Source organism: Toxorhynchites rutilus, chromosome 2 (genome assembly GCF_029784135.1).
Source record: "Toxorhynchites rutilus septentrionalis strain SRP chromosome 2, ASM2978413v1, whole genome shotgun sequence".
Taxonomy (NCBI): Eukaryota; Metazoa; Arthropoda; class Insecta; order Diptera; family Culicidae; genus Toxorhynchites; species Toxorhynchites rutilus.
The window spans coordinates 207,696,536-207,706,738 of NC_073745.1; the positions used below are offsets into that span (position 1 = coordinate 207,696,536).

The following is a 10,203-nucleotide window of genomic DNA, read 5'->3' on the forward strand; positions in this document are numbered from 1 at the left end:
GTTATTTGTTCCTCACGCTTATTTTATTTTCTGAACAGAACAAAACGAAATAATTGTTTCAGTTTCGCAATATCAAAGAATTTGAAATTCTTGTATAGTGCGTATGTACATATCTACAACAATCCACTCTTACACTCCTCGCTACTCACCACTCCCCTATCTAACTTACTGAAGAGACGGGCTCACCTTAGTAGTACTTTCTATTCACCTTGGTGTGAACATATTTGAGAATACCACCTAGCATCTCTGATCGTACGTCATCATCGAGCGTCTCTCCGAGATTGTTACCCCTCGTTCCAGTCCTCAAGCAAATATTTGACATTTAGCCGAAGGGTTTCGATACGAAAATTTTTTACTAGCTCTCACTAAAAGTTTTATGTACAAGCGAAGCTTTTAGAAAATTTGTCGCATTCTGGGGCATTATTTTAATGATATAATCGTTTTTGTGACTAGTCATAAAAAGTCTCTGTGTTGGTTTGGGCAGAATAGTAACTTGAATTATGAGGAAACGAGGAGGGTGAGTTTGCATAATTTAGTAGGCTAATTTGTGAGAAGGGTTGAACGCTGAATTCTTTCTTTGGAACAGATATCGTCGTAGCCGTAGTCGTAGTCCGCGTCGTGGGGGTGGATCGAATAAACGGTATGAAGTTGGAAAGAGCCAGATACTGAAGCCCGTTAATTGGAATCACCACAAATTGGAACCAGTAGTCCGTACGCCATATCGGCCAAAGACGGAGTATCGTCGATCGGAACGTGAAATTACTGAGTGGAGGAAAGCGAAAGAAATTACCATCAAGGGTCGTGATGTTCCCGATCCGATATTCACCTTCGAGGAAGGTGGTTTCCCAGCAGAAATTGCGGATGAGTTTCGTTATTCTGGGTTCACAAGCCCAACGCCGATTCAATCGCAAGGTTGGCCAATTGCACTTTCCGGTAGAGATATGGTCGGTATAGCGAAAACTGGCTCAGGCAAGACACTTTCCTATTTGCTGCCAGCAGTGCTGCATATTGACCAGCAGTCACGTATTCGTCGGGGAGACGGACCGATTGCGCTAATCCTATCACCCACTCGAGAGTTGGCCCAGCAGATTAAGCAAGTTACGGATGATTTTGGGCGTGCAATGAAAGTGAAGAATACATGTCTTTTCGGAGGAGGTGGAAAACGACAACAGAGCTACGATCTGGAACATGGCGTTGAGATTGTAATCGCCACTCCTGGCAGATTGATTGATTTTTTGTCGACCGATCACACTAATCTTCGGCGATGTTCTTATCTCGTGCTGGATGAAGCCGATAGGATGTTGGACATGGGCTTCGAGCCCCAGATCCGAACCATTATTGAACAGATTCGACCAGACCATCAAACGCTCATGTGGTCCGCCACTTGGCCGGATGCGGTTGCGCGTCTGGTGAAGGATTACCTCAAAGACTACATTCAGATCAATGTAGGTTCGCTCAAGCTAGCTGCCAACCATAATATTTTGCAAATTATCGACGTATGTCAAGAGTACGAGAAGGAACAGAAACTTAGTATTCTACTGCGAGAGATTATGGCTGAGAAGGAGTGCAAAACGATAATCTTCATCGAGACAAAAAAGCGCGTCGATGATATCACTCGCAAAGTGACCCGTGACGGCTGGCCGGCAATGTGCATTCACGGGGACAAGTCTCAGAAGGAACGAGAATATACACTCAATTGTAAGTTTAAATTTTATTCGAATTTTGGTTTCGCTTACTAATGTACCGTTTTGTTTAGCATTCCGTTCGGGTAAGACACCTATCCTGATCGCCACTGACGTTGCCGCTAGAGGATTAGGTAAGCTAACGAGGGCTTCGATCTCCTTTATTGTGACTACTAAATATATCTTTATCTAATAATGATCATGAACCAGTTGCTTTTTATAAATTCGTTGCCTCCACAAACCACGAAATATTTGCTTTAGGAACGTGGTGTACTGCAAATTGCTCCAGAGTTTTAGGGTATCTCCAGAGTATATCGATGTGCGGTTCTCTGGGCTGTTGTTTTTGTGTGTTGGTTTAGTTATTATTTTAATCAAGGTAAGTCTGATTGAAATTTTATGCGATAATTCATTTATGTTATTTTATTCATGGTATATACTTTTAAATGTAATGAGAATGAAATTACAAAGTTAATTCGCACCAAGCCTTGAAAAAGGCTAATTAGAAATCAATCAATGTAGAGTCCAGGGAGTAAACCAACGGTCGTTCGTTTGAAAGCCGAACGCGTAACCATTGTGGCTACGGAGAAACCTCTAAAATTCTAGAGACACATGATAACATTATTTCCCGACATTAGGCAATCTTCTTTTGGAAATGATTATGAAATTTTGATTCGAGTACAGATTTGGAGAACCGTTTCTGTAAGAATTGACAAACGGGTTGTCGTTATGAGAGTTATACTAGTAAAAATTGTGCGCGAAATAAAAGTTTAAATTATTCTTAATTTTTGTTATTGAACGCAACTAAAGTCAAAGAAGCCAACATTAAAATTTCCTGATTCAATCAATTGGCGAATATTCACTAGCAATTGCTTTGGTTGAAAGTTGACAAGATTCTGACTGAGATTAGCTTCCAACACATGTGTATGCATTAGGGTACCAATGAATGTATGGGCAAAAATCAACCCTAAAATTTCAAAAAGTTACCCTACACAAAATGTTCACCTCGAAGAAACATCCTCTGCAAAATTTCAGCTCAATTGGACTTAAGAGTGGCGCATAGCCATCAAAGTTTGAGTTTGAGGTTTCCAATAAAAATAGTTATCTCGATTTTCCATTCGAAACTTGCTGCGAAATGTTGATTTGCACGATAATATGCCCTATGCAAAATATTAGCTCCTTCGAACTTCATTTATTAGTGTCACAAACGTTAAAATTTGAGTTTTTTTGAAAAACGAAAGATCATCGAAAATATTTTTTGGCATTTGGTTATTTTTCCTACTGAAAAGTTGGTTTTTGACAAAAAACTTTATTTTTGAGATAACTGTAAATCTCGACGTGTCATGCAATTCTAAGACATTTGACATCAAGAATTTTTTTTTCAAAATCCCGATTTGCGGTGATCTTTCAAACTTTGACCGCTTTGCGCCACACTCCCTTAAGTCCGATTGAGCTGATATTTGGCATAGAGTGTTTTTTTGAATTGGTGAACATTTTTTATGGGGTAACTTTTTGAATTTCGAGATTTACTATTTTCATTGGCACCCTAGTATGCATGCTTTCAGATCGTTTTCTGGGTTGAGCTGGCATTCGTTGTTGTGAACTAAATAAATATTCCATGAAGGCTATCGATTGGGTTGCAATCTGATCACCATTTATCAGTCGAGTGCATATTCTCCTTTTCAAACATTAGACATTTGCTACACTTTATGAAAGTTTCTCAATTCACCTCTGGAGATGTGAAGAAGGGGGTTGATGAATTTGACACAAAGAAAGCATCGATACCTCCCTTGCTTCTCAAGAATTGCTCTTCCACATTCCAATCATCTCCGATAGCCAGCATGGCTTCATGAAACATCGGAGTATCACAACAAACCTGATGTGTTACTTCACCGTTCTGTCTCGTGAAATAGAACTCAGGGGGCAAGTAGACACGGTGTACATCGATTCTTCGAAAGTTTTTGACACTGTTCCTCATATCATTGTCATCAACAAAATCAAACACATGGGCTTTCCCGATTTGTTTATGGAGTGGGTATGGTCATACTTGTCGGATCGTTCCGCGTACGTGGTGGTTAATTCTACAAAATCTAGATCGTTCAGTTTCACCTCTGGCGGACCCCAGAATAGCGTCCTTAGCCCTCTGATCTTTAACCTCTTCGTCAATGACCTGTTTTGATGGCTCTCTTCATCTAAGCTTTCTTTGCCGACGATCTGAAATTTTATCGGACCATCACCTCGTCCCTGGATCATGTCACCTTGCAAGAAGATATGAACACTGTGCTGACATGGTGTAGCGATAACGACATGCATGTTGATAGTAAAAAAATGCAATATTACTTCCTTTTAGTCGTCGTTACAACCTTGTCTATCACGAATATTTCATGGAAGCGGATTCGCTTGATGGGGTCCACTTCATCTGTGATCTGGAAGTGATCATTGACGTTAAACTCAGGTTTAACGAACACGTAGGAATCACGAACGCCAAAGCTATCTTCACTCTTGGATTTATCCGTCCGAACGTCTCCGATTTCACCGATATATACACATTGAAGACGACCTACTGTTTTTTGGTTCACAATATCCTGGAGTATATACTGCTCCTGCCGGGTGCACGTATTACACATCGCAGATAATCAGTATTGAACGCATACAGAGGTTTGCACTACATCATCTTTCATGGAATGATTCTATCAGTCTTCCTCTATACTCCGACCGTTGCCACTCGATCGACTTGGAGACCCTATCCAGCAGGCGAGTCAATATACAGCGCTTATTCGTATTTGACTTGCTACGAGGCAATAATGACCGCTCTGAACTTCTAGAACAAATCTAGTTTTATGTTATACCTCGGTTATTTCCGGAGTTTCCGGAGTTCGTCTTTGTTGGCACTTCCCCGTCACAGGACCAACTATGGCTACAATATCCTGTTTGATTCGTATCTTCGTGCATTTAATAAAGTAAGTGACGAGTTTGATCTGAATCTGTCCAAAAGCACATTTTAAATTAAGATTAGAAATATTGTATAACCTAGTGACATTACTATATCTCTATACCTCTATGATGAAGACGGTGATAAATGAATAAGTCGTTCATATGCTCACACGGAGCTGCTGCACCTATCAAAATTTGGCCCATCCAAATTTGGCATGTGAAGGTTTTTCAACATTAGAAATGTTTCAATGATAGTATGACACCCCTTCCTCCTCTGAAATGGAGATGGGTCCCGTAAAAATAATACACATATTCCAACCAAACATGACAATTGAAAATTTGTTTAATGTAATAAAACGCACTCCTATACCTTTTTCTATCTATATAAATAAAAATGGATCATTGAATGTGTTGATACGAGCAAAATTTGAGTAAGGAATTGTCCGATTTAGGGCTGTCTTTATTCTATCATATTTTTTGTACCAAACATTTATTCCATGTAACGGAGAAACATGTTATTTGCAAGTGGTTAAAAAATCTTGAACGAGAATTGTGTCTGAAAATAATCTGATATAATGACGAGTTTTGGTAGAAGTACTAGGAATTTTCTAGTAAAAGGTAATTTTGAAGGGTAGATTAGGAAATCAATCAATGAACAGTTCTGCGATTGGACCTATGAACGTGCGCTTAGTAAAAAATCGTTAATTTGGTAATGAAAAATACATTTTGGGCGGGACGAAGTTTGCCGGGTCAGCTAGTCTTTATATATAAAAGAAGGATTCTCCCACGTACGTGTAAAATATCATCACAGGAGAACGGCTGATCAGATCAGCACGGTCAGTATATTTTTTGGGTTTGTCTTCACCCAAATTAGAATAATAGAGTAATTTGGAAAATATTTGAGATGATCAGAAAAGTCGAAAAAAAATGACTATGCATATCTTTATATATAAAAGAAGGATTTTCTCACGTACGTGTAAAATATCTTTGGAAAATATTTGAGATGATTAGAAAAATTCGAAAAAAATAACTATGCATATTTTTATATTTAAAATAAGAAGGGAAATTCGAAAATAAGAGGTACGCATATATATGTTTCGCTGTGAAAATCATCATTTAGATCAATTTTACAGATCTGAACGATAACATACAAACTCTCTTGAAATTTATTCGTTATTTTCACCAATAATATTCTCTAAGTATAAATTATATGGCAGAACAACGTTCGCCGGGTCAGCTAGTTTACTATAAAACTACTGTAAATCACGAAAAAGACAATTTAACTTATATGTTTTGAAACATTCCAATACCCTATTTGACACAGAAACGCTGAATTAGAGCATTCAAAAAAGTGGGCAAACCATGATCATATTTTGGACTGGACAAACCAAAATCATTTACCTTACATATAATTAAAATAGTATGTCGTGAACTAGAAGATAATCATTTGAATGGAATGTGGACCAATGTTACCACACTATAAGGACACTTTCATTAACCCTTTCCCATACGACATCGAGTCTCACCCGTGGTTTACTTGGATAACATAGGCGCTGGAACGCTCAGCAGAGTAGTGAAATCACTTGATGTGTGACGTGTTAATTAATACGGGAAGGGGTTAATAACCATTTTTGTTTCCATTGCTCAAGTATAATTTTGAGAATTGATAATACTGTATTTCCACGTCTCAGAAGAATCGACTGCAAACAATACCGCAATAGAAACCGCACATCGCGGCTCTAGGTTTTCATCATCGCGTTAAACACTGGAGATACCTTATGCTCTCGAACGTGGCATACCACAATATCCATATTTCCCAGTCAGCTTAAAACTTACTCCACAACATTCTCTTAAGCTTACATACTACAGCAGCACACAAAATTGCTCCCGTCAATAAAACTAGGCATCTATTCTATTCTTCCAGAGGCACACAGTAAAACGTTTGCCTTGTTAGATATGCTTAGCAAAGAAGCTGCGAAATAGAAGCTTTGCTGCTTTGCTGGGAAGAACAGAACAGAGACCCCCCAAGTCACGCGAATGTGTGTGTGCCTTTTATCCATGTGCCTGGGTGGTGCAGAAGCGTGCGCGTGGTGGTGGTGGTGTTTGTGGCCTGAAACACTGCTGCGCGTGCGTACGCACTACTACAAGAGCATCCTCCTGCCTGCCTCGACTCTTTCCGATCACTGCGCTGGCCGTTTCGTGGTGGTTTCCGGGATCGGCTGAGATTCAACACTACCTGACCACCACTGGACTGACTGACAATTCTCCTTCTTTGTTCACGGTCGGTCAATTACCCTCGACGTCGTCGGACCATGGTGGTTGGTGGTGTCCTCTGGTGCTAACACGGAGACTGAGAGAGAAATACGGTTCCGTTTCTCCAGCTACCCATCCCTTCCGCATGTGTTTGGTGGCCGGTGTGTTTCCGGCCATTGGACACCGTTCGAACGGCGGCGGTCATTTACTACTACCGTCTATCGACTGCAACTGTGTAACCACGGGATCGCTACCGGATCGCTAGCCACTTCTGTAGCGCTTTGGTGGTTCCTGGGGCAAACAGGTTAGCCGTCAAACATGAGGATTCTAACAGAGAATACACAGGATAAGCAAATATGATTACGTTGTTACGTTTTACATTCAAATAAACCTAGTGTTTGTTAAATATTATGTTTTCATACTGTTGGATTTATTTCATCTGTTAGCTAATACGCACATTTTCGTCCGTTGTCATTTCGCTGTCACAATTGCAGATGTTGATGATGTGAAATTTGTGATTAACTTCGACTACCCAACCACTTCGGAGGATTACATCCATCGTATTGGACGCACCGGTCGCTCGAACAACACTGGAACGGCGTACACTTTCTTCACGCCAAACAACGTTGGTAGGGCCCGCGAGTTGATTGATGTTCTCAGAGAAGCTAAGCAAGTAATCAACCCAAAACTGTTGGATATGGCCAACAGTCGCATGAAAGCACGCGGTATGTTGAAGTCAAGATGCAATCTACACTAGATTGTTATTAATTTCCAATATTTACAATTTCAGATAACAGAAATCACGTAAGCTCTAGATATCCTCGCCCACGTCGGTCACGATCAATTGATCGTCGAGGAACTTACAGGCGACATTCACATTCGCGCTCTCGCTCTCGATCCCGTTCGCGTTCTCGTTCACGCTCGGTTTCACCTAGGTTCTCCAAGCGGGATGTGTATCGTCCAGTGAAGCGTAGCGCTTCCCGCGAAAGTCGAAGTGAAGCGAGCAGCCGTAGTGACAATCGAAAAAAGAGCTCCCGCCGGATCAGCCGTTCAGCTAGTCGATCTCCACCGCGTGGTGGAGCCAAGGGAGGAAACGGGGCGGGCGACAGAAAACGCAATGGAAGAAGCAAATCGCCTATCACCCGTAAGAACCGTAGCCGTAGTCATAGCCGCAGCAGGAGTCGCAGTCGCGAGGGACGATTCCGCTCGGCTAAGAACGGCAGCAGCGGAGCCAACTACGACAGGTATTAAACATTGGAGATCAGATGTGTTTTCATTCCCAGTATATGTGAAAGAAGTAAATGTATGCGGTACGCCCACAACTAGCAGTAAAACAATCCCAAAATTATTTGTAAAGATGTACTTTCTATATAGAAAGTGAACGATCAGCTCTATTCGACATTCTACAATATGAATTTTTGTAAAGTGTAATACCAATTTTATGCATCTAGTTTAGTGATAGTTATAAAGGGATTTGGCTCTCTTAAAAAACAAATGTGCAAATATTTTATCTCTTCGTGACCTCTGCTAACGATTCAATCAACACATTTCTGAAAAACGCAGTTTCGTCAAATAAATCCTGGGCGCATGTTTAACTGTTTAAGTTTCATTTTTCCATTGTGTAGACCCACCTTTTATAACCGGGAACGTTTGTGTAAGGTACAATTTTTTTACTGATTATGCATTCAACGATAGTACTCGAATAGGTGAAAAAGCCGAAGAATTTATATTCGTGTATTATTTTTAAATTTTGAGTTACACTATGCTTGTAATGGTCAATTTAGAACCAATCTTGTTACGATACACAAAATGCTAATATACGTTGTATGTCTTATACAAAAGTTAACCTGTATGAAACTGAGGGCTGAATAAAGTTGATGTATCAGGAGGTTGAAGTTTTTATTCATTGAGAAATTGATAACAAAAGAAATATACTTCGTAATAAGTAATATAAGTATCCTTGAGTTAGAAGAATAACAATATCCAAATTGTTTGCAAATTTTTAACGTAGATGTTTTCTTTTTTGTTGACTACCGAACCAACATGTTCATTTCAAAAAACGGTTGAATTAGTTCTCTAGTTTTAGTCATTTCCAGAAGCGATTTGGATACAACATTTGGCGACGAGAATTGAATAGTCCATGATCAGAAGAATTACATCACCTGCAGAAGATGAATATCAAAGTAGCGCAGAACGTCAAAGCATCCCCATGAGTTTTCTCTCGAAGCTATTGGAAAGAAGTTAACACTTTCGACGCCCCGTCACTCAGATATGGGTGACACTTTCCTCGCTCGAATTGAGTAGGATTTTTAGAAGGTATTTGATAGAATAGGCACCTAAATGTAACTATAGGATATGAAGAAAAATAATAAAATCATAACCATAATATCATACTGTTTATACTATACTTTTTATTAATTTATAGTACGGATGGTTTGTACTGCAGTTTTTTGCAAAACCCCTATACTATGACTTTGGCATGTGTTATTGTCATCAATTCGTCTTCAATTGAAAACAAATATTGCTAGATCATGTAAAAGTTATCTATAAACTAAGTTTGATCTTCATTTAATAATTTAATCGCAAGTTGGGCTCTGCAAGAAACTCAAAAATGTCGCGCTGGGCGTCGAACGTGTTAAAGAAGCTGTTCAGAATGAAGACCACCTTGTTCGTGGAACGATATCAGTATTTCCAACTCTCATAATAATCTGCTATGAAACGGCATTTGGAACTTTTAGTCTTATGTTGACAAATCCAACTGTGCCGAGCGCTCAACACACGGCCAATCGGTCGAAAAGGAAAAGTAAATGAATATAAAGAAAACTATATAGGGGAATGGGGGGTATGCCCGACCCCCTAAGGAAAAGTATTGTTTTGTGAGATCTGCGGGCACATATTGATATGTTTCCTCCACAGAATCATTGTCCAGTTCATTTGCCATGAGATATAAGGAATATCAGTACATTTAAACGGTAATTTTCTCAAGTAATAGTTTAAAAAACTGCCATAAAAATGAAGCTCATAAACCAGTGTGGGTGAAACCGGCACCCCATGGGGGTAACACCGGTATCCTATGGGGTAAGACCGTCATCTCAATTTCTCAATATACTTGGCAACAGATGAACCAGTTTGAATGTGACAGTTGGCAAATAGAAGGTATTCTCATTCTAAATGTCGCTGTCGAGTATGGTTCGAATCGTTCAACCGATTTCGGAGATATGGTCGGAACAAGTTCCGATGAACATGGAATATGGAGAAGAAATCACCAAACCACACCACAACTCAATTACAAGTTTAATGGAATCTAGGACCACATTGAACACTTACCGGTGGTCAG

The 10,203-nt window shown here is 39.8% G+C and overlaps 1 protein-coding gene across 1 annotated transcript; it reads left to right on the plus strand.

Annotated features, from left to right (window-relative positions):
• The first annotated feature begins 294 nt into the window (after positions 1 to 294).
• LOC129764200 (uncharacterized) lies at positions 295 to 8,754 on the plus strand. The gene is made up of 5 exons (XM_055763060.1): positions 295 to 517; positions 587 to 1,698; positions 1,757 to 1,816; positions 7,361 to 7,591; positions 7,657 to 8,754. Exons 1-5 carry the CDS (start codon positions 501 to 503, stop codon positions 8,115 to 8,117), a joined length of 1,881 nt encoding a protein of 626 aa, XP_055619035.1. The 5' UTR covers positions 295 to 500; the 3' UTR covers positions 8,118 to 8,754.
• Positions 8,755 to 10,203: the final 1,449 nt, after the last annotated feature.